Source organism: Macaca nemestrina, unplaced genomic scaffold (assembly GCF_043159975.1).
Source record: "Macaca nemestrina isolate mMacNem1 unplaced genomic scaffold, mMacNem.hap1 Scaffold_105, whole genome shotgun sequence".
Classification (NCBI taxonomy): domain Eukaryota; kingdom Metazoa; phylum Chordata; class Mammalia; order Primates; family Cercopithecidae; genus Macaca; species Macaca nemestrina.
The window spans coordinates 82,415-107,349 of NW_027257588.1; the positions used below are offsets into that span (position 1 = coordinate 82,415).

Below are 24,935 nucleotides of genomic sequence, written 5' to 3' on the forward strand. Positions count from 1 at the left end.
CACGTACGACTGTACAGCTTTTTCAGGTTGGAAATTCAGGGCAGCCCTGCTGAGCGGCTCTGGCCCAGTCCCCCGGGTCACTGTGAAGATGCTGTCCAGGGCTGCAGCCATCTGTAGGCTCAGCTGGGCTGGAAGTTCTGCTCCAGGATGCCGTGCTGACGTGTCTGCGGGCAGAGGCCTGGTCGTCCACACCTGGCCACTCCCCGGGGCTGCCAAGTGCATTCCTGCCCAGGGCCGCTCCTTTCCCCAGAGACGTAGCAGTGCTGGTCTTATGCCCAGCGTCAAGGTGGCCGGGTCAGGAGCAAAGACTTGTTTCCCCTACTCGGCGGCTACTCCTGCAGGGCTGGGAGACAGTGGAGGTCGCGCAGGAAGGTGTTCGCTGAAGACCGTGCTCTGTGACTTGACGGGTGTTCCTCCCAGGAGGGTGAAATGGAGACTGGACGCCGGAAGCAGCATCCTGCGTGACCCCATGTGTAGTGGGGTCACAGCAGAGCTAAGTCCTTCCTTTACAGATACTTTTCAGAGTCTACCCGCCTTTAGATTCTCTGATTAACGTGTCTGAGGAGGGTCCCAGGAGTCTGCCACCTGCCAGGCCAAGGAGGTTCCCTGCATGTGGCTCTCCCCTGACACCTTGAGAAACGTGACTCGAGAGAATCACCGAAGTTTCCTAAATGAGTCACCTGCTTTCTCTTCTCTTTGCTTTCATGCCTCCCCAGGGTAGGTCAGTCCTGTCCGCCACAGCGATACCTGCATGCTGGAGTTCCAAGGAGTTTGGGGGTGTGTCGGGTCCCCCAGGGAGATTCGGTGACTGAGGATGCTGTCATAGCAGCCAACATGTCCTTATTGTTTTCACTTTTAATGAAGTTCAGTTACTAGGTTTTCTGAGGCACAATGATGTCCTTGTGAAAAATTGGTGATCAGGGAAGCAAGCAAGTGTGGGAAAATGATCCTGCCCTTAAATCTAAAAAACGATGAAACAGCAAACAGCCCTGAAGAGCCCATGAACCTCCTCATGGGGCGGTGAGGAGACACCTCAGTAATGGCTTAAAAAAAAAAGTGATAATACTGAAGAAAAGGTAAACTAAATTTTGGGTCTCCTATGGGTAAAGAGATTGTGGCTTACATTTTGGATGTATGCGTTTATATACTTATTTATTTTTCTTTGTTGGATTTAGAATTAGTTGAAATAATTGTGTTTTTTAAATTTAAAAATTATGGGGTATACGAAGTCTAATCTCTGTGTGACATTTCTGTACTGTGAGACTCCACATACAAAAGTGAAGCCCAGACTGTCTGTCTCTAATGAGCCAGAGAGAGGTGGTCATCTCCTGCAGGCCGGTCTGGTCTCCAGGCATCTGGCCATCCTCCCAGTCTTGGGCACACCTGCATCACTGGTGCTTTCTGCCAGACTGTGACTCTGCCCAGGTTTCAGGAGCACCCGGAACTGTTTTCCTAGGGGCTCCTGCTTTGTCCTGGCTCCTGGAAGCACAGGCTTTTGACGAAGGACTCTCCCCACTGCCAGGTAAATTGGTGATTGCCCCACAGTCTGTATTTGTCACATGGGGCACAGAGAGTCTGGGCGTGCTGTCCTGGCCCTGGAGCCAGCTCTAGGACTGCCCGGCGGCATTGCCTCCACCCCTCATCTGGGAACAGGGCGGTGGGGAGGAGAAGGGAAGCAGGGTCTTGACCCTTCTGCGTCTCGAGAACACGGGAACACATCGTCCCATTGCCTCACACCATTCACAGCCCAAGCTTGTGTGAAGTATTATTTTATAACCTCCCCTGACAATGATGTATTTTATATAAGCAGCACATAAAGTGGTAATTTAATACCCTATCGAGCAGGATTAAACAATAAGGAGCAGATATCACTGTAGAAAAGTTACTTTATCCGGGAAACATTTATCTACTGCAGGTGGATGTGAATCATGGCTTCCTCCTCGGTGGCTCCTGATGAGCCTGTGAAATTCTGTCCTGTTCACCACTGTTAGTTATAAGCTACACCTTTCCTTCTATGACGCGTTAGTTACAAGCTCTACCTTTCCTTCTATGATGTTTATTTCTTGCCTGTTCAGCACTGTTAGTTACAAGCTATACCTTTTCTTCTGTGATGTATATTTCTTGAAGGCATGGACTAAATCCTAATTCCACAGTATTCGATGCACATACTCAAGAGATACTTGTTTGAATGAATGGATTAATAGAAAATAGAAGTGGTGACTTCACTTTATTTCATTATGTCAAACTTTGTCTACACGGAAAATTTTATGGTCCTTTGGAAAAACAGGGCCTCTGTGCAGGGTTGTTAGAGATTGTGAGAATGCCGCAAATGGCTCTGTGGCTCTAGGCTCACAAAGGGCTTGAGGGACTTGGTGGCGCACCTGTGTTGAAAACTGAGTTATGCAAATCCATTGGAGTGACCTGCCAGCACCAGCACACACAGCCCTCCTTCCCAGTTGATTTCTGCACAGAGGCTTCTTCTGAATGCCCCAGGTGAACGTGGGTTCAGCCATCACTGCTGGGCTTCCACAGCAAGCCAGGGTGCTGCAGGGACGAGAGAGAAGAGGGGCAGGACCAGGATCTTCCTGGGCCCCAGTGCCCGTGTGGGGACGCTGCCTGGCCTGGCTTTTCTGGGGGAGGTCAGGGAAATGATGGCATGGAGGGACTGTTGGTATGAGTCGCTTGCTCAAACATAGATCCCAGGTCTGTGTGGGAGGCAAATAGAAATTTATGTGGGTATCATCAGTAACATAGCAAACATGGGCTTCTTCACTAGGGTGGCTGACCCTCTTGCTCATCTGCTGAGCAAAGGCCCGGCCCGGCCAGGCCCGGCCTGGCCTTCTACGCCTCCACAGTGAGCTTTTCTCAAGCTCTGTCCACTCCATGGAGATGGCCGGAGCCAGGGCAGATATGGGGTGTTTTCCACTTTTTATTTATTTTTTCTTTTTTGAGATGGAGTCTTGCTCTGTCGCCCAGGCTGGAGTGCAGTGGTGTGATCTCGGCTCAGTGCAAGCTCCACCTCCCAGGTTCACGCCATTCTCCTGCCTCAGTCTCTCGAGTAGCTGGGGCCACAGGTGTCCGCCAACACACCAGGCTAATTTTTTTGCGTTTTTAGTAGAGTCAGGGCTTCACCGTGTTAGCCAGGATGGTCTCAATCTCCTGACCTCGTGATCCACCAGCCTCGGCCTCCCAAAGTGCTGGGATTACCGGCGTGAGCCACTGCACCCGGCCAGGTATTTGTCAGTTTTTGAAAGCTACATTTAAAGAATGAAATAGACCGAACAGAATTACTTCCTTTTGAATATTTAATACTCAGTCTACCAGAACACTTAAATATAGTTAATGTATTCAAATAATAAGAAAGAACTTTCCCTCTGTTCCAAAGAAAAAGTATAAACAACCTTTTACTTGTCAGGGATTTCACTATGTTTCTAAAAAGCCAGCAAGCACTTTTCCTGAAATAGACCCATCTCTTCCTCTGCATAGACCCTATGAACATTTTAGCTACATTTCTGCTGTATCTTAATGTGATAGATTGTAGAAAATTCCTTGCTACTGGAACTTCACGATGCTTTCCTTTGAAACATCAAATAGAAAGTATGGATAGTAAATCTCAGACTAGTTGCAATTATCAGTCTTGGTAGAGCTGCCACCCACAGCCTCTGTCAATTACAACAGAGTGTGTCTCCCCAGCAACCCGGATTAGATTGCGGACCAAGCCAGGCTCACCCAGGATTCAGTGCAACGTCTTTCAAAGCTGTAGTCACTGCCCCTGGAGGAGACTTGAGAAGTCCTCCCTTTGATGCCTGTGCATGGCTGTTCTCAGATCACAGCAGCTGCAGCAGCATCTCAGAGGATGCCAGCAGGGGTGTCCTGGGTATTGACACCACGGTAGGGGCCTGCAGTGTCTGAATGAAATGGGCCGTGAAAGTGAGCACCCTAGAGGAGTCCACAGCCACGTTTCAAAGGTGCAGTGGCCCGAGGTGAACCCCAGAGCACTGAGGAGCCTGGAGTTGACCTGTCACGACTTCATTGAGAGAGCTGACTGAATTCCGTACCTGTGCGGGCAAAATATGGCTGTTTGCGCTTGGCCCCTTCTCAGTCCAGGGCTAGGGAGGTTGTCTGCACAGCTAGTGGGAGCTTAACTTTGTGCACACTCGGGGTTGGGTCCCACTCCTTTCTGTGAGCCCAGGGAAGATAGACATGCCGAGCTCTCCTGGAAGGAGGGCCCTGACGAGTGGAAGCTGAGCTTCAAGATGGTCGGCCTTGTGGTGTGCGTGGCGGGTTCGGAGTCTGTGTGTGCTGAGTGGGGGCCCGGCTGCTGCTGTCGCTATTGGGCTCAGCAGACGCTGCGGGGGACGTGGCTCCTGTTGTACTTGGTGGTTTTCTCCTCACAGGAGTGGGTTTCCCTGCTGTGAAGGTGTCGGGGCTGTGACAGGCAGCCTGGCAGGAGGAAGACGCTCGTGGGGTTGTGCCCTGAAGCCCCCTTCCTCTTGAGGAGCATGAAGGGGGTTTGGGACCCTGCTTCCGGCTGCGCTCCCTTGCTAGGTTCTTGGCCTCGGGGGCCAGGAGAAGCTGAGTACAGGCCTGAAACCTGGACCCCTTCCACAGCCTCCGTGGCGTTTGTGGTGTGATGCGGGACGAGGCCCTTGGAACTCCAAGCCCTACCCTGGCATGCCCGCCCACTGGGGCGTCTTGGGCACCTGCTGTGTGCTAGGCTCCGTGGTGGGGTGGGCGGTAGCAAGGGCTGTGGGGTAGAGTGGACACGGTACGCGTATGATGAGAAGCCTCAGGGAGGCAGTGGGAGCACAGCTGAGACCTGCAAGGAGGGGACTGGCTGTGGGTGTTGGGGCTCAGGGAGCTGCCTCTACCCAGAGCCACAGTGGCCAGTGAGGGCAGAGCAGGGGACCGAGGCCCAGGGAAGCCGTGTGTATGGTTCGCATCAGGTGTGCGGGTCTGCCGGGCTGTGCGGCCCTTCTCAGTCCTGGCTGGGCCTGGGGTCCCAGAGGGAACGGAGGGTCTTTGCATCTCCCTCCTCTTGCTTCCCTGCTGCTTCCTGGTCAAGGGATGCTTCTTTATTGCAACTCTGGCAGTTATTGTGCATATTAAGAGGAGTTTCACAAAATCGTAGGGGGGAAGGCGGACTAGGGATTCATTTTTTTTTCTCCCCCTGATTTTACACGGAGCCTTCTACTATCCCTTAGTGTGGAGGCAGAGTGCAGATGCTCTACAGTTATCTATCCAGGAAGAGAAGAGCTGATGGGAAGTCACAGATCTGATCATTGCAATAGCACTGACATTTTTAAGTGGGAGAATGCTGATGTCTATAATAATCAGAGTAAAACTTCAGTAGCTTCAACATAAAGATTCTGAGATGATCTTAGAGCCATTTCGTCCCTAGATCCTTCTGCAGTGTGGAGTGTGACATCTCTACCAGCCTCTGGTCAGTGGCCACCTGTGGGTAACTGAATGCTTGAAGTGTAAATGAGAACTTCTAATTTTATTTAATTTTAGTCAAATTTAAATAGCTATATGGGCCGGGCACCGTGGCTCATGCGTGTATTCCCAGCAGTTTGGGAGGTCGAGGCGGGTGGATCATGTGAGGTCAGGTGTTCAACACCAGCCTGGCCAACAAGGTGAAATCCCATCTGTACTTAAAAATATAAATAAAATAGTCAGGCGCGGTGACAGGCGCCTGTAATCCCAGCTACTCGGGAGGCCGAGGCAGAAGAATCACTTGAACTCGAGAGGCAGAGGTTGCAGCAAGCCGAGATCGAGCCACTGCACTCCAGCCTGGGTGACAGAGGGAGACTCTGTCTTAAGAAAAAAAAAAGATTTTAAAAAACCCTACATGCCCCTAGTTGCCTCTGTAGGAGACGGCATAGTTCCAGAAGGTAGACTTTGTGTTGAGGACTCTGCAGCGTCAGGCTGGAGACAGTCTCCCTTCCTAGCAGCGTGGGCCCCTGGGCTGTTCTTCTACCAGAAGGGATGGTGGCGTCTCTGGGAGGTATCTGTAGACTCAGATCTGTGTGGATTAGTGACTTGTGTTACTCACAGATACTTAATTTTATGGGTAAATGAATACCTGGACTGGCTGCAACTTCAGGGCGAGATTCGGGAGTAGGGAGTGAAAAGTGACGACGGAACCCTGGGCTTGTCCTGCTGCCCCCAGGACCCGGTCGGGGTGCCTTCTCGTCTGAAGTCCCAGCACGTGGTCAGGGTACCCCTTGCCTCTGAAGCCCCCAGGAAGTGATCGGGGCACCAATCCCCTCTGAAGCCCCAGCACCTGGTCGGGGCACCCCTCCCTTCTGAATCCCCCAGCCACCTGGTCGGGGAGCCCCTCCCTTCTGAATCCCCCAGTACCTGGTCGGGGCGCCCCTCCCTTCTTAAGCCCCCAGACCCTCCTGGCCTGCGGTGCTGCTTCTCCAAATGCTGTCCTTGGCTGTTTTCCAGGAGTCACCTGCACCAGAGCAGGCTGCGTGTGTCATTTCTTGTCGGATCTGGGGTGTCAGTGAAGCTCATTTATCTTGTCTTCCTCCTCATGTGCCGTATCTCACCTGTTGACTGTCTGAGTTTGTGTGAGTGCGTGTTGTGCGTTCTCAGGCTGTACTCGGTGCTTAGGTGACAAGAACGTCTTAGAGCAACGGACTGTCTGCTCCAAAGGACGCTGGGCATGAATCGAGACACAGTTTACTTGTGGGGTTTAAATTTCCTGGGTGTTGGAGGCAATTAAGGGGAAACAAGGTCTAAAAAACCCCTGCAGATGAGGAAGGCAATAATGAAAAAAATTACTCTATACACACTTAGCAGATGATTTACTTTGTAGGTGAATTTTGCATTTCGGGAACTACTAAAGCTACTGTTTGTAGGGATTCCTTGATGAGCTTCTTGTTTTCTGTCTAGAAAGTAAAGTGGATCGGTTTTGCCTTTAATGCTGACTGACTAGAATCTACTTCCTTTTCCCCCCATTCACGTTAGGGTGGGGATTGGACTGGAAGAGCTGTAGGATCTCTTTATTTCTGATCTTAAATGAATTTTTTCTTCAATGCCCGGTTCTTTGGTTTGGGAAATGTGCTCAATTTGTACCGTGCTTTAAATGTACACAATGGTCGAAATTGCTACTTTTCTTTAAAGTTAGATATAACATCTTAAGTAAAATGTCATCTATAAATCAGGCACAGTCTGGGGCCTGGAGACCCCTCTTGTCACTTCCTTCCAGCTGTGTCTTCTTCCCTGGCCACATTGCCCCTGGCCACATCTCCTCCCCAAACCACGCCGTGTCATCCGCCCACCACCTCACCTCTGGTCACAACACCTCCCTCCCGGCCACATCACCTGTGGCCTCACTGCCTGCCTCCCTCCTTCCTGGTGGCCTCCGTGGCTCCCACTGTCTGCCCTCCCGAGGGTCTGTTCAAGGCTCCTTCCCCGTTTTCCACTCCTGAGTGTGGGTCTCGGGGCCTAGATGTTTCACAGGATGCAAGTTTCTTCCCTTCCAGCCGTGGGTCTCTGAGCGACAACTCCAGAGAGGGCACTAAGCTCTCCTTACCTACCTGGGGGGCCCTGAGCCCTGACCACCGACCACCAGGGCTTTTCTGCAGTGTGTGGGGCAGACTCATGCATGAATTGGACTAAAAAGATGCTTCCAGGAATCCTTGTTTTAAGTGCACTGGAGCAGAGATGGGGAGAGGGGACCACCTGGTTTGCTCAGAATTTGGTCCTGATCACAGCCAATGAGGCAACATAAGCACCTCCTAAATGAAGCATTCCACAGACTGATTTTACACATGACAGAAAGGCTTCACACAATGAGTGAGTTTGAGCTGCATTTGAAGGAAGAACAGGTCCCTGTAGGTGGAAATGAAAGGTAAGCGTGACCCAAGCCATCAGCAGCAGCGGGGGTGGGGTGGTGCAGACTCCCCATGGATGGTGGGCATGGCTGAAATGCAGGAGAGGGCAGGGGTGCGAAGGAACAGCAGGGCGGCAGTAAAATTCCCCTGCAGAGAGGGGACGTGACTGAGATATTATCACATGTATACAACTGAGAGATGATTTGAGGAGGATTTCTGGGAGCCTGTGGGAAGAGCACGTGGTCATCATCAGTTCTCGGGATCTCTTTTTATGAAGTGAAAATAGTCTTGCCTCTGCCTATCTTGTGAGCTGTTGTGACGATCAAATCAGATAATCTTCAGCGAGCCTTGTAAATGCTAAAGCTTATGACAGACTGTTCCAGCCCCCTTGTCTCTACCCTCCTTTCCTCCTGAGTAACGTGAACCCTGCTGGGTACCTCACTATCTGCCTGGTTTCCTCCTCCATAACGTGAGCCTTGAGTACTTGCTGGGTACCTCGCTGTGCACCTTCCTTAGTAACGTGAGCCCTGAGTATTTGCTGGGTACCTCGCTACCTGCCGTACAGCTGGCTGTAGAATTGTCAAACGCACTTGGCTGGCACATAAGCAGAAGTGCTCGCTGGGCCTTGGGAGGGCTTTGTGACATGTGGGTGCCTTCTGTTCCCTGTTAGGCTGGAGCTGCAGGAGCCCCCCTAGACCAGATAGAGGACCAAGGCTGTGGCCTCGGGGTGGGGGCTGGGGGAGCTCCCTGGGTTTATTGTGTGGGTGAGAGCAAACTTCAGTCCCGCTGTGGCATTGGGATTCAGGGTTCCTTCTGGAATGTTCTGAGTGAGAAACAGGAAGTGTGCACAGGTGCGTCTTCTGTGGATTTTATGGTTATCTCTTGGGAGAGCACTGGTGCCTCTGAACTATGAACCTGCAGAACCACTTCTTCCACTAACGGCCGCCTTTATATAAAGAATGACTTACAAAAGATGCCACTTCAGATGGAGGTATTTGCAGGTGTGGCCTGAAAAATGAACAAAATGACTTTCATCTCAAGGAAAGTACCTTACATTTTTCCCAATGATAGACATTTGAGCTTTCCAGTGAATATTAAAACATAAAAATCTTGTGTCCACCACTTTCTCATGTGACCAATGGTGATACTGACGTGGGGTTTTTTTTTTTTGTTTTGTTTGTTTTGTTTTGTTTTTTTTTTGGGGGGACATATAATGTGGAAGCCGCTCATAACTCTGAACCAGTATTTTCTAACCAATGTGTGATTACAAAATCGTGTGCTGGTAAAAGCCATTCAAGTGCAAGACCGACCAGTCGACTTAGAAGGAATTGGGGCAGAAAGGCCCGTCGACCAGAGCACAGACTCTGTGTTGCAGACAGCCTGTACGGAAGTGCCACTTGTTACATTTGGCAGCAGAGAATACCTAAAATGATCTGAAAACACAATGAAAATACTGCTTCCTAATTGTATATCAGTAGGGGGTCGGACTTTCTTCATAAACTTCAGCCATGGCTCTGCAGCCCACTGAACGCAGATGCAGGCATGAGAACCCTGCTGTCTGAGGTGCAGAGATGTTAGGTGTTTTCACAGTAGCACAAACTGTTGCCACGCTGCTGCTTATTTTGGAAAATGGTTTCTTCTTTAAGACTGTGTTAAGATGTAATGACTTTATCCTTGTAAAAGAAACTAAATTATGTTCTTTTTTTTTTTTTTTTTTTTTTTTTTTGAGACGGAGTCTTGCTCTGCCACGCAGGCCGGAGTGCGGTGGTGTGACCTCAGCTCACTTCAACCTCTGCCTCCTGAGTTCAAGCGATTCTCCTGCCTCAGCCTCCCTAGTAGCTGGTACTACAGGTGTTCAGCACCATGCCAGGCTAATTTTTGTATTTTAGTAGAGACGGGGTTTCACCATGTTGGCCAGGCCGGTCTCGAACTCCTGACCTCAAGTGATCCACCTGTCTCTGCCTCCCAAAGTGCTGGGATTACAGGCATGAGCAGCCACCACTCCCGGCCTGATGAGAAAGCTTTTTTGTGCTCTTTAATAAAGTGCAAAGGGTTCCTGAGACCCAAAAGTTTGAAAACCACTGGCTTAAACCGACAAAATTGTCCATGATTCTTCAGTGTATCTTCTAATCTGTTGATGGAGAGAGGACAGCAAGGGTTGCTTTACTTTTTTCCTTTCACAACTCAATGGTGCTGGGACAACTGGGGTATCCACATAGAAAAGGATGGACTGGACCCTTCCTCACCCTACACGCAAAGCTCAACATGGTTCCAATGTAAGGAGCTGACTGAGACCCATTCTGTCAGTCTGCTGGGTACCATAACGGACACCACAGACCGTGCGACTTAGACAATAGCATCTTATTTCCTTTTTTCTGGAGACTGGAAGCCTGGGATCAAGGTGCGGGCAGGGTTGGATTCTCTGGGGCCTCACCCCATGCTTTGTAGACAGCTTCTTCTCTGTGTCCTCACAGGTTTCTCTTACGTGTATGCAGCACTGAGGACTGTGTCTAAATTCTCTTAAAAGAACACCAGTCATACTGGATCAGGCCCTACTTTTAAGATCTTATGGGACCTAAATTGCCAAGTTAAAGGCCCTGTATGTAAATACAGTGACATTTTGGGTTTCCGGGGTTGTGACTTTAACATGGAATCTTGGGGGAGGGGGACAGTTCAGCTCATAACACCTTTAGGGGAGAATCCTGGAGAAACTGTTAGGTTGGATTAGGCAATGTTTCCTTGGCTGAGACGTCTAAAGCTATAACAAGCAACTGAAGGGAAAAAGACGGTATCAAAATTAAAAATGTTCAATTCAGAGGATACTATTAAAGTAAAATGACAACCCACAGAACAGGATACATTATCACGATAAGGACCTGATATCAAGAATATATTCAAAAACTCTTAATAAAAATCCAATTTAAAAATGGACAAAGGATTTGAATAGACACTCTCCAAAGAAAGACATATAAATGCCTTAAAAAGCACATGAGATGTTTAGCAGAATTCGTCATCTTAGAAATGGAAATCAAAACCACCGTGAAATAACACTTCACAACCACCGTGATGGGTGGGTAAAACCCCAGTATTGGACAGTGACATGTTGGTGAATTGGGGAAAACTGAAATCTTGATATATTGCTAGTGGGAGGGGAAGTAAAATGGTGCAGTTGATTTGGAAAAGTCCGACAGTTCCTCAGAAAAGCATGAAATCACCGTACGACCCAGCAATTTCACTCCTAGCCATATGCTCAAGAAAACTGAAAACATTTTTCCAAAAAGTATGTCATGCCTGAATCTTCACAGCAGCATTATTCATAGTAGTAGAAACAGTCCAGGTGTCTGTCAACCGGTCACTCACTGAGATTCCACTCACCTTAGACGTGAAAGATGTCAGCACCGAAGGTCACACCAAAGGTCATGCACTGTACGATTCTCCTCACAACAGGTGTCCAGAATGTGCAAATCCAGAGAAAAGGAAGTTGGCTGGTGATTGCCAGGGGCTGGTAGAAGGAAGGAGCCAGGTGCTGACTCTTAATGGGTTCAAGGTTTCTTTGGCCTGTGGTGAAAAAGTCCCGGAATTACATACTAGTGGTTGATGTGCAGCTTTTAGAATATGCTAAAAAGACTGAATTGTATTCTTTAATATTGGGGCTTTTGTGCTTTGTAAATTGCTTTTCAATTTAAAAAGGAATTCAAGAAGTTATTTGGTGTTGATATGATAGTATCCAAAACAAGTTACTATGTAACTCACGTCCCCAGCGTTAAACTTCATTTTCTGAGGATCTTGAAGTGTTTGAGGCTAGGAGACACAACGATCCTATACTGTATGTTACACCCCATCTTACTGATTTCTATCTCACATAACCATATTCAGGAAAAACCGACATGTAAATGTGAGCTGAATGCTATGCAGAGGCACATTCCTCTTACCCGGATGATCTTTAGTGGTACAGTAAGAGATGAGATCATAGCAACGTTAGTTTAGTTAGTTTAATTTCCATGGCAACAGGAATTTGGCACATGGGATGAGTTAGATCTCCCTGCACAGCTCCTAACGGGGTTGCCCATTTCTGTGTGGTGTCTGTGTATATTCTCGCTGTGGAAATAAGTGATAGCGCCTGCACAAACACTTGTCCAGAAGCGCACACGAAGCTGGTGAAGGCAGAGGACAGGCGAGAGGGAAGCATGGCTCAGCCCTGGCAAAGAAGACCGTTATTCCAAACGCAAAATATTCAGGAACACAATCCTTGGGAAGACTGGTGATGTCTTTAGACCTCACCACTATCGGGTTGTATCTGTGCAGCCAGTTACCAGAGCCGCAGAACGGCGTGTGTTGGTATTGGTGTCATCACTCAACGATTCTGACTTTTCCTGGTGCTGAGGATGACTGCATATGGCAGAAGCAAAGTGCTAATCTAGCACAGGTCATCATATCCAAGTTCTTTTCTATGAAGGCGGGCAGGGTTAGGAACCACCCCACCCCACCCCACTCCCCAATCCTATAAGAACTGGGATCTGATGATCTGTGCTGTCGAGAGAGGCAGGGTTAGAACACCTCATTCCTCAATCCCATTGTTGAAAATAATAGTTGGATTGGGAGGGTTTTTACTCCTAAGGTTGAAGCCGTGCATTTCTGGAGCCTGGGCTGTCAGTCATGGTGGCTGGGGAATGCTGGGGCTGCGGTTGTCTGGCTGCCGGTAGCCCTGCTGGTGGGTCCTCCCTCTTTGACACCGTTCATTTCTGAAGCTTGCTTTCCCCGGTGTTGGAAGTAGCAGCACTGGAAGAATGGCCGCCTTCCTACAGTGAAGCTCTGGCAGGAGAGGAGAAGATACGGAGCGTCTGTTCAAGGACGTGACGTTCTGGGCACCGCACCATGCGTTCTGCTTCTCAGCTGTGCCTCCTGGTTGATGTTACCATCACCTGGCATTTCCCAGGAGGTAACTCGCGAATGCCACACTGATGGAACAGTGCGGCTCGAGTCCAGGGCCGCTGGAGCACATCAGCAAGGTCAGGCTGGACGCATGTGCTTGCTGACAGGAAAATGACAGGAAATGTCATGTCAGTTCAGGAAAATGACAGGAAATGTCATGTCAGTTCAGGAAAATGACAGGAAATGTCATGTCAGTTCAGGAAAATGACAGGAAATGTGTTTGCTGACAGAAAAATGACAGGAAGACGACAGGAAAGAGGCCCATGAGGAGAGGAACCAGTAGATTCAAGGCAGTTAACCGAAGGAGCGAGCCATCACAGGCTGGGAGGACACCCCAGCCACAGTGGATGTCAGCGGTGGTGGCTGGACTCGGGGTCCGTGAATGTTGCATGATCGAACGTGTTTGGTACATTCTCAGCTCCTGCCCAGGTGCCTCCCAAGCATCGGGTGTTGTGGCTCCCCACACCCTTCCCATCTGTGTGTAGCATGACCACCACCTTCCTACCGTGTGTTTGTCCTATCACGGCTGCTGTGCCTAACGGACGCTTTGCTTTCCAGCTACTTTCCTATAACCAAAGCCCTTGAACGACTTTGCGTTTCAGAGACGACAGGGTATTAGTTTTTCATGATTGCTCTGAGGATTTCCGAAAGCAAATGTAACTTACAGGATGGAAGATATTGGAGACAGTAATTATAGATGACTTTTCTCAGTTTTTTGATTGTGGTAAAGTTACACAGCACTCTATTTTTAACTGTATGGTTTTGTGGCATTAAGTGTGTTCACACTGTCGTGCTGCGATCACCGCCATCCATCTCCAGAACTTTCTGGTCTCCCCACGCTTGAAACTCGGTCTACCAAACACTAGCTCTCCTCCCGCCCCAGCTCTGGTAAGCACTACAGGTTGCTTACAAAATAAGCTTTTTCAATAAGAGAAGGGGCAAGGAAAAGAGCTCTAAAGACTGTCTTGAGATTTGAGGAAGTGTTTTAGGTTTTGTTGTGTGGTTCCCGGTGTAAAGGAACTATTGAAGACGTGGGAAGGCGAAGGTCTGTGATCTCAGGAAGTGCTGGGCTGGGCAGCTTTCCCACTGTGACGGGGACACTTGCCCTCAAACCTGCCTGAGATAATCGCGTGAGGATGGTGCTGCATTGTGACAGCTCTGAACTTGGTCTCCTTGAACGTTGCCAGGTACATAAGCTTTGGCGGTTACCATCTAGTGTCTGTGGGAGACCTAGAATTTGAACATTGTTGACTTTAGGACACACTCATTTTATAACACTCTACCTGTTCTCATCAGTAGGAAATATGCTGTGTCCTTTTTTTTTTTTTTTTTTTTTGAGAGGGAGTCTCGCTCTGTCGCCCAGGCTGGGGTGCAGTGGCCGGATCTCAGCTCACTGCAAGCTCCGCCTCCTGGGTTTACGCCATTCTCCTGCCTCAGTCTCGCGAGTAGCTGGGACTACAGGCGCCCGCCACCTCGCCCGGTTAGGTTTTTTTTTTTTTTTTTTAGTAGAGATGGGGTTTCACCGTGTTAGCCAGGATGGTCTCGATCTCCTGACCTCGTGATCCGCCCGTCTTGGCCCCCCAAAGTGCTGGGATTACAGGCTTGAGCCACCGCGCTCGGCCTTTTTTTTTTTTTTTTTCCCTTAATATTCTGTGTTGCTGTAACAGTAGTTGCAGCGGACGCTACTTCTGGTTCATGGTCATCACCAAACACAAGCTTCAGGAAACCGTGTGAAAAATGAAGGGGAAAGTGCTTTTCTGCAAAGGGCTTTTTTGAACATCCTGTTTTTTTCTGGAATATCTGTTTTGGTGTAAAACGTTTTCATATTTAGGGGTTTGTAACGTGTTTTATACTGGTTAGCTTTGAAACCCCATGTTTTTGCATGCCATGGGGCTGCTTTATCCTGTTATTCTATGATATAGCAGGTTGGCAAAACTATTGGTTATTTCACTTTAAAAACCAAAGCAGCTTACAGATTGAGTGTGATTCTTGTAAGAATTTAATTGTAAAATTGATTTGTGTTCAACAAGCTTACTGGAATGGCTAGATCCGTGGACAAAAAGATAAGAACATGTCAAGTCTCTGGGCCAGGAAGGACTTCCAAATAATACAAGTGATACACATTAATTTCTTAACAAAAGATTAGATTTAGTACATAACTGTTTAAAACCTCCATATTTTCTATTATAGCCATTCCACAGTGCCCATGGGGGTGGGCTGCAGGACTGCCTATGGAATCCAAGGTCTTTGGGCGTTGAGGTCCCTGCAATAAAATGGCATCGTGTTTGCATATGACATATGCACATCCTCCTGCAGACAGTCATGTCAGGGTTGCTCGTAACAGCTATACCATGGACATACCATGCGAGTAGTTGTTTAATGAATAATAAAGTCTGAATGCTTAGTACAAACACATTAAAAAATATGTTGATCTATGGTTGGTTGAATCCACAGGCCTGGAACCCGGGGAGAGAATACAAACTCTAGAAGCAAAACGAACAAAGCACTTGAGGTCAGCAGTGACGGGTGTGGGATCACACTGAATCTCATGTGTTTTGCTGTCTGTGTCACTGTGTCCCGTGTAAACGGGAATCATTTGTAGCTTAAGGTAAAATAGGTAACAGGAAACACTACAGAGTGGGCACGAAGGCGCGCCCCTCATTACCCCGTGTTACAGCCAAGCGTCTGCCTCCTAGGGAAGGATTTGTTCTGTGGGGAGACTAGATGTTGATGATTTCCGCATGTGTGAAGGGAAACTCCCTCCGAGAAGCGTGGCTTTGGCCGGAGCACATCAGACGAGAGTTAGCGTGGCATGGAGTTTCCACAGTGGCCCTCAGGCCTGCTGCTTCTCTCCTCTCCCCACCCCTGGCCCTGACGCTTACCAAGGGAGGCAAGTTCAGCTCCAGCTGAGCCCCGCACAGGGCTGTGGGTCTCTAGGGCAGGTGCCCACCTTCGCCTGAACAGGCTGTGTCAGAGGAGGGTCTGGCTGTACTTGAGCTGTGAGAGATGCTCTCAGAGATCCAGCATCCTGAAAACCCAGGTGCTGAAGGTTCCTCCTCTTCCACCATCCTGCGGGGAAGGGGGTCTTATCCTGCTTCCCCTCAACCCGAGCTGACTTCTTGTCTGTTCTGTACACCTAGGTTTTCAGAAGAGTTTTGTTAATCATCTAGCAGACAAACAACCATAAGGTGACAGCCTGGGAGGGTAGACGGCGCTGGAAGGTAGTTTCCTGAATAACAGCGTTCAGTTTCCTGTTTTGCCATCATTTGACCCAAGGCCCCAAGATAATTGAAATATTGTCTGCCAAACACCGATTTTTTATCTGAGTTTTTTTTTTTTTCTTTTTAAGTTATGGGTGCAAACTTATAACCAGGGACCTGACAAAAGAGAAGGATTTATTTGCAAAGTGAATGTCGGGGATGGTTGGCATTTGCCAACTCTGACTAGCAGGGACCCAGGCTGCTTCCGTTCTGCCGCCCGACTCCTGACCCTCCAGCTCCTGCCCCTGTTCCCACCAGCAGGAAGAGGAGCGGGAAGGTGCCTTTTCCCCTTTAAGGGGGTGAGGTGAGAGTTGCACCTGCCACTTAGCTAGTCCCTGGGGTGATTCTCCAGCATGGGTGGGAGTTGGGTTTGGAGGCCTGAGCCCCGTGAAGCTGGGGTTGCTGTTCCCTGAGCAGCAGGAAACTGGACTCTGGGAAGTGGGGTCAGAGGGTAGCATCCTCAGGAGGGGCCTCTCGTCCCGTTTGACATCTTCACTGCAAAAGGGGGTGTGGGCTTCATGGTCCATTGACAAATAGAACGTTACTTTTTTTTTTTTTTTTTTGAAGCACATAGAACCCTAATTCCTTTGGCTTTTACTAAAGTGGCATTTTGTAATTCCACATGATTTCATTGATATACTCGCAGGAGAGAATGCTTCCTGTAAACCAGAAGGATCTCTGCGACAGTCCTCGATCCATAGAGAGTTCATTTTCCCAAGGTTATAGACACAGCCTTAGGGAGGGGTTGAGGACACACTGCGGCAGCCTCAGGAGGTCCTGGACATGTGTCCAAGGTGTTTGGGGCACAACTTGGTCTTACACATTTTAGGGAGACGTGAGGAATCAATACATGTGAGACGTACGTTGGTTCAGTCTAGGAAGGATGGATGGCTCGAAGCGGGGAGGGATTTCCAGGTCACAGGTAGATCAGACAAATGCATTTCTGGTGCATCTTTCCAGAGGAAGCAGTCAGATCCGCATTTATCTCCGTGTGCAGATGGTGACTTTGAGTTCTGTCCTCTGTCCATGAGGAATTTCCTTGTGGATCGGTTGTGAGGGAGGTACGTGGCTTTTCCCCCCACCCCCAGTAGCTGTCTCTGTTAGGAAGAGCATGGGAGGCAGGTTTGGTCTAAGCTCTTCCTCACCTTGACGTCCCTTTAGCGTAGTGATTTTGGGGTCCTGAGATGTAGTTTCAACTTCATGTTTCTGAATACACTGGCACTCTAAACAGTGTTGTAGGAGGCATCTAACTTACTTAGAAGAAGAAGAATATTTGGAAACACTTGAGCACCTTCGTCCTTGAGAGAACCAAGCCTTTGTTTAGTTTGCTTTGCCCTGAGGCTGTTACGCTGTCCCGGGCTGTGCGGCCTTAGAAAGCTGTGCCCCTGTGAGCTACTGCCTGTGGAATCTGGTGACTTTGAAGTTAATCCAGCAGCTACATATTTTGGAAAGCAGATTCCCTCTTAAAGTGTTGGTGATTATGATTCTAGCACTAGAATTTCAGTGTGTGTTTTCCACCCTTCTTACTTTGTCTCCTCATACACTGAGATGCTGCTGCATTTGCCCTTAGGCTTCACTGAGGGAGGGTCAGTTCTGACCCTTTCTTAGATATTGATCTTGAACGGACAGAATCGAGATTCAGGAAAACTCTCGAGCTGGGAGAGTGTGCTGATATCTATGTAAGTGGGGTTCATGTGTCAAACTCAGGTTTAAGAAAAACCAATTCTAGGCTGGGCATAGTGGCTCACACCTGTCATCCCAGCACCTTGGGAGGCTGAGTTGGGCAGTTCACTTTTGAGCCCAGGAATTCAAGACCAGCCTGGGCAACATAGCAAGACCCTGACTCTACAAAAAATTAAATAGGAGAGGTGATGTGCACCTGTGGTCCCAGCTACTCGGGAAGCTAAGGCTCCCCACACACAAAGTATCAATTCATGCAGTGGCCAGTTCTGCTGGGACCACCTGTTAAGACTACTCTGGGCCTCATGGTTTGAGAAGCGTCTGTCCAGGGTCGAGAGGGAGTAGCTTGAGGGCCTAGAAGCCAGTTCTTGTGGTTGAGCGTGATTGCGGGTGTGGAGTTGGGGGCAGGGCTCTCCACGGCATGAGTGGGTAAATGGATGGGCTTCCAGGACGAGCCCCTGTGACTTTGCCTGGTTTACATCCGTCCAATACAAATCCACAGGCTCTTACTCTAGAAGCTTCTGCTGGGGCTGATGGACTGGCCTGGGGACAGAGGGTGCCCTCAGAGCCTCATGGTGCCGTCTGGTTTAGGAAGAGCACTTAGTCACCTAGATCTAGGATTTATGGCACTACAGGGGACTCCTCACACTCAGAGCAACAGCCATCTGCATTCTAGACTTGGTTCTAGGCAAAGTATTTTGGAGCCTGTTGGTAGGTACCCTGTGTTCTGTTTATGTGTAAAACAAGTTAGAGTTATAACTAGTTAAAACCTATTTTTAAAATTTTGCCACAGAATATGGCAGTTGTGGTGGAGCCTGGCCAGAGACCCCCACACTGAGACGCTGTTGCTTGCTGGGGTTGCAGGCGTTGCCTGCATCGGCTGCCCCTCCCGGCGTGTCTGTGTTCTTGACACGGGCGCCCATCGAGGCTTGGCCTGTGGGAGTCGTGCAGCCATTTGTCTCCGTGTTCCTCTGAGGTTCCGCAGACTTCACGGTCCCGTGGCAGAGCATACGGTATCTGCTTGCATCCTGATTTCCCCAAACCCCAGGACAGGCCAAGAGTTCCTTACACACAACTGCAGAGGGCCCCGTGGCGTGGATTTGCAGAGACACAGCCTTTCCCCAGCTTGGCCTTCGTCTCCAGAGTTGGCTTTAGGGTGATAGAAGCTTCCTTCAGACTGGGGGGCCTTGAAGCTTTGGTGCTAGGAATTCGGTGAGCAGCACGGATGATACCCCGTTTCTCTGCGTTTGTAGCACTAGTTGTTAACACGACCACGAGATGTACAGAGGAAGGAAAAAGGAGGTTTTATTTTCAGAGTAACACTCTGTGCTTTGGGAAATGTGGTCTTGGGGGAGCTGTAAGCACACGCCCCTCAGGAGGAGAGGAGGCCGCGGCGTTACACGTTCCGGGGTTTGTTGGCTGTGTGTGTTCATCGTGCTCAAGGAATGTCTGAACGTTTACAGGGAAAGTGGGGTTTGTTCATCCGGTTCGTGCAATGTCTGAACACTTACAGGGAAAGTCTAGCACACATGCAGTGAGTTAACCTGTAACATCCGTGTTCGCCTTGGGGCAAGTGTAACATTTGAAATGAGGTGGACTGGGCGTGTCATGTACAAAGGTGAGCTGTTGGGCGCAGACGTTTATGCGCAGCCTCAGTCACAGCCAGGACTGGCTCGGGGTCTGCAGCCTGTGGCGGGAAAGGACACTCATGAGGCCATTCTGTCCAGTCGGGGCTGCCGGCAGGGTCCCAGGGTGGGGCTGTCTGGTCGGCCGGCATCTGGAGTCCACCCAGGTCCAGTGGGCAGCGTTCCTCTAAACCAGGCTTCTGATTGTGGAGGAGACTTCATGCTGGTTAACACACTGTGCAGGAGTAATGTTGTGGGGCTTTGGGGTCCACCTTCCCTATGATGCCGGTTACATTTCTCTCCGGACCTCACAGCCACAGAGATTGCACCTCGTCTGGCAGCAGGGGGTGCCATGTTGACATAGTAATTTATTGTATTAACCTTTTTATTGCTATTTTAATAACCATTTTTTTTCTTTTTAAAGAGATAGGGTATTGCTGTGTTACTCAAGCCAGTCTTGAACTCCTGGCCTCAAGCAATCCTCCCACCTCGGCCTCCCAAAGTGCTGGGCTTATAGACGTGAGCCAGTGCGCCCAGCCTACAGCCACGTTTTTAAAACTCAGCAGTTTAAAAATCCTATTCCTTTTACCCCCTCAAGCAGGCTGGTTGGCCTTGTGCAAACTGGGGTGTCACGATCTTAGCCCCCCTTTTATTTTTACCTTTGGCCTCAAATTCTGATGAGAACAGCAGTTACAAAATGGGCTTTAGGTGATTCTTCCGTTACTAAAGCCAGAATTCTCACCAGGTAGAGATGTTTGTCCCCAGGATTCCAGAAAGCTGTTTTGAATCAAGCCCGTAGGAAATAAGTAAGGAACTAAACTCTTGGTCCTCTGCTTAGTACCAGGGGAATGGGTTAGTTGCTGATACCCTTTGATCTGTGCTCACGTGCTGCATCTCATCACGGGAAGCAGAGTCGCCCTGTGGAATAAAGCCCGGCTCAAGGTGGCGCGTCGAGACGCTTGGGGCTGTCAGTCCCTTATACAGCGGCAGACTTGGAGACTCAGTATCGCGTGCAGAGCCCAGGCAACCGGAGTGCATCCACTTTAGAGACCACATGGACGGTCGGCAAGGTGGATGTCCGGGCATATGGCCTTGACAGGCCCACTGCGAGGTGAATTAGGAATTCGTTAGCAAAGAAATCAAACTCGCCTTTGGGTCCCGACTACTTGGAAGGTTGAGGCGGGAGGATTGCTTGAGGCAGAAGGTCAAGGCCGCGATGAGCCATGATTGTAATACTGCACTCTGGACTGGGTGACACAGCGAGACTCCAAGTCAAAAAAAAAAAACAAAAACAAAAAAAACAAACCTTACTCTTCATAGCAAGAGGGAGAATTTATCAAAGTAACTGCAACAAAATCTTAGATGATGTAATTTCAGTGGCTAAGTGAGCTGTCCAGCCCACGTGGCTGGCTCACAGCGCAACAGAGCCAGGTGCTGCTGCAACTGCCCCCCCACCCCGATCGCTTGTGGACATTTTCTGTTTTCCCATATCTCCCTTTTGGATACGTAGCTCGCTACTTTATAGCTAAGCATCAGTAAAACAGGTTGTCTATTTTGAAAAGTAACTATTTTGTCTTTTAAGGACAGAAAATGAAGCAGGTGACAATAGCATGGCGACCTGGTGAATAGATTTAGAGGAATATTTAATACTTGGCACCACTCTGATCCCTTCTTCTCTCATGCTTAGTTACAGCTACCGCCTCCTAGGACAGAACACTTTGAGCTCTGTGAGTAGGAATTAAACATGTTCTAAATCAGAAGTTTTAGTTAAGCAGTATTTTATGTGAATGCCCAGATCCTAAGTGTTCACTGTACTGGTGTGTGGTGTTGAAGAAGGAACGAGGGCTTGGGGCTGCGTTTATGGTGCAGCGTCCGGGTTCCCATATGTGAGATGAGGGCCAAGAGACACGGCCTGGAAGGTTCAGACTGTAGGATTGAATGGATCTACCCACTCCTGGAAAGCCTCAAGTCTAACTTGACTTGGGCTGGTTTTAGGGAGATGCTGGCAGCGCCGTCCTCACAGGTCACTGGGAGGGGCTCTGGCACCGTCCCCGTCAGGTGTCTCATGATCAGCCCAGCTTGCTCATCTCAGAAGCTGTTGGTCGTGTTCTCGTTCCTGTTGTTCGTTGCGTGTTATTTAGGTTCTGTTCATGTGGGGACCTAGGAAGTTCCACAGTGAGAGGAGAGCCGCTGAGCCGCCTTCCTGCCTGGATGCCAGCCCCACGGAGGACCGTAACTGCTTGAGGTTGGCTTCTGCCCCCGGCCTCACCTGTGGAGGCATTGATGCAGTGGTACTTTCTAAGCTCCTGGGGCACACAGTGCTGTTGTGTGGATCCACAGGCTACTGTGGCGTCCAAGCACGTGCTCCCGGAGGAGAGGACTCTGCGGGCACTGATAGTGGGAGCTGGCTGAGAGTCGAGCGAGTTGAGACTCCCTGTGACCTGCACAGCTGCCATTTGCACAGCCCCTCCTGACACCAAGATGGTCGTGCGATAAATGCACAAAGCACATCTCCAGCAAAAAGCCGCCGATTGTCCATATCCAGGATATCCACCACGGTGGCTTTTTGGTGTTAATACGATGAATGTGAGCAGCAGGTGGTCTGCGTCGAGTGTGACTGTGCCACTGCAGTTTTGTTCTCATGTCTTGATGAGCATGAACGGTTCCTGACGAGGGTAGGTAAGGATGCTGTGACCTGAGACTCTGCAGTATTGTAGCTTGAGGAACCAAGGAGTTTTTCTGTCTTGCAAAGCCGTCAGGGAGGATGTTCCAGGCTGGTGACTGCTCCATGAGGTATTTAGGGATCCAGGTTTCTTCCCGACCCCTGCTCTGCGTTCCCAGGGACACGGCTGTCCTTGCCGTGGTTGGGAATGGGTGATTGCCATGCTGGCGGGGGAGGCTTAAGGTGAGAGTGGCCGTGATTTACCTAATCTACATAATGACAGGGAGCCTGGGAGTAAAGTGTAGCCATGGCCTGGAGGATGGATGATGGTTGTTGGTGAACGACTGGCTGCACTCACCGCAGCTGGCCCAGGAATGGGGAAGGATGGCTGAGTATGCCGTTCAACGGTACCTGGTTCTTTCAGATTTGACTTCCTTACGGATTTTCTGCTGTAAAGAGGAGAGAGCCTGTGGTTCTAGGCCAAGCATCTCACTCATCTCATAACATCTTGTATCCCTCAGCCAACATTTATGTCAAGTTTTAGAAGTCCTATCAAACTGGCAAGCATTTCTCAATTTGGTTTAACCATTGGATTTTATATCTGTGTCTGCATCTCTATTTTACATCTATGTGGTTATTTGACACTCTGTAGTACCTTTGTAATAGGTTCTCTTTGGTGGAAGTTACTCTCAACAAACCCTTGCTGCTACTTGAATTTTCAAGGTTGCAAGTAGAAAGGAGAGAATAAAAACCACATCTTCTCTAATTTTAAAATTTGTTGTTTCTCAAATCACACCAGAAGTAAAGATATTACAAATTACAAAAGCAGCCAGAATCAAGGTTAAGAGATTTCTGGGCGATTCTGGCTAATCAGCAGTATTTGCTGAGGTGTGTGCAGCAGAGCAACATGCCAAGAAGCCCGCGACGGGGGAGAGTTGGGAGGCCAGGCTGTGACTTCGGAGGTGTGTTGCCTCAGGGAGAGGAGCTAGATGTAGAGAGGATAAATGGCCACAGGTGTGACCACCGCCATCCTTGCTGCGGTACGGAGGCCTTTGTACAGGGGCCTTTGTGAGCTGAGTTAAAAATCAAAATTGAGAGAGTGCAATGCATTCTTAGTTTTTAAAATAAAATGCTAATAGAGAACGTTTTGTAAGAATGTAAAATGTTACATCTTTGTTTAGAATTTAAGAATAATAATTTGCTTCTGAGACCTTTGCGACTGAGATTTGAAATCTTAAGTATGGTTTTTTCTTCCATGTTTTATACATATGCACGTGTACACATATATGTAAGGTATATAAAAGGAAAATAAGCGTGTCTGTATTCACATTTATATACACTTCCATAATGTGTATACTTCTAGTCACACATAGGTCTAAGAGACTATGACGTGACTTGATAACCATGAGAGGGTAATCGCGCCTCCCGCGTTCCAGGCCTCACACAGCCCGTGCCAGGTTTTGGAAGTAGGAGTTTGTCTGCAGCCACTTCGGGAAGCATGTGGTTGCCAGGATTGCCTAGAGCTCCAGGCTGTCTCCAGTCCCAGCCTCCCTGGGGTAGAAGCTGCCCTACCAGGGGCCTGGACATGGACGTTAGGGCCTGGAGCCAGGGACCGCTCCTGAAGTGGGGGGCTCCCCTCACGGCTGGGCATGACAACCGAGGATAGGAGGCGGAGTCAGCCTCGGGCCAGTGCACGGCCTCCCTGAAGTGCTTGCGGGAAGCCCCAGCTGCACTTTGATGACCCCATAGACAGCACCACAATCTGTGAGATCCCCCTGGCCCACCCCTCAGGTTCCTAAAATGATGAAGGTTTCCTGAGCTGCGAATTTTTAGATCTAGGCTAAAAAGTCCTGGGACAGACTCACAGGGTTCTTTATGTAGAAATGATGAGTGTGCTGGTGACTCAGAGCAGGCACTGTACCCTCACTCCAGGGTCCTTTGTGCCAGGTGGAAACGAGCGTGTGGGTCACCCAGAGTCCCTGCATCCTCACTCCAGTCACTGCTCTTTGGTTTCTTAATTAAAAGCCTAAAAGCCTTGATAATGAAAATGTATTCTCCCCAGAGAGTAGAGTTTCCGGTTATGGAGGCTCACCAGTAAATGCCGTGCCAGGTCAAATATGCTGAGATCTGGGCCAGGTCCTGCTTCCTGCCCACGGCCAAAGCAGGTACTTCATTTGGGAGGTGACCCGGGGGATATCTGAGAGGCCTGCCGGTCCCCGAGGGATGAATCCGCTGGCCTTCACATTCTGCTCCGGCCTCCATCGGCTCCTTCCTACCTGCAAACTGCCGGCTTTGACGTTGCCATCATTGGAGATATGTTAGGGACTTGGTATGGGTTGATGCCCATAGGACCAGCAGATCGTGAAAAGGTGGGAACCAGGGCTGGGAGGGTGGTGACCACGGCCAAACTGAGAACGTGGTGGGCTGGAAGGTCCATTTTCTGTCTGAGGTGTTTTTTAAAATAAAAAACAGTGTCTCAGGGACATGAGAGGGGAGGCCACAGACGGGGAGAACGCATCTGTAAAAGACTTATCTGATAAAGGCTGTTATCCAAACCGTGCAAGGAACTCTCAAAACTCAACAAGAAAATGAACAACCTGATTAAAAATGGACGAAAGACCTGGACAGATATCCCAACAAAGAAGATACACAGATGGCAAATCTACACGTGGAAACATGACCCGCGTCTTATGTCATAGGGCGAGGCGTCACTGTGCACCCATCGGCCTGGCCAAAACCTGAACTCCGACACCACCACGTGCTGGTGGGTGTGTGGGCATCAGGACCCTCACTCATCGCTGGGGGAAGTGGGGCAGCTCCTGTGGGAGGCAGCGTGGCGGTTTTCCGTGGAACTTAGCTCTCCGACCACAGGAGCAATCACAGTCCTGGACGTTTACTCGGAGGAGCTGAAAGTTTACTTCCATGCGGA

The 24,935-nt window shown here is 49.4% G+C and overlaps 1 protein-coding gene across 23 annotated transcripts in view; it reads right to left on the minus strand.

Moving 5' to 3' along the window:
- Positions 1-3,208: 3,208 nt before the first annotated feature.
- Positions 3,209-24,935, minus strand: part of LOC139361218 (disco-interacting protein 2 homolog C-like) — a 129,185-nt gene continuing 107,458 nt past the window's right edge. For 18 of the 23 annotated variants that reach the window (XM_071089732.1, XM_071089727.1, XM_071089724.1 and 15 more), the window contains one exon: positions 20,627-21,613. In XM_071089732.1, the coding sequence (XP_070945833.1) occupies positions 21,414-21,613 (200 nt within the window). In that variant the 3' untranslated portion in view covers positions 20,627-21,413. The other 5 variants (XM_071089735.1, XM_071089734.1, XM_071089737.1 and 2 more) reach the window with 5 other exon arrangements.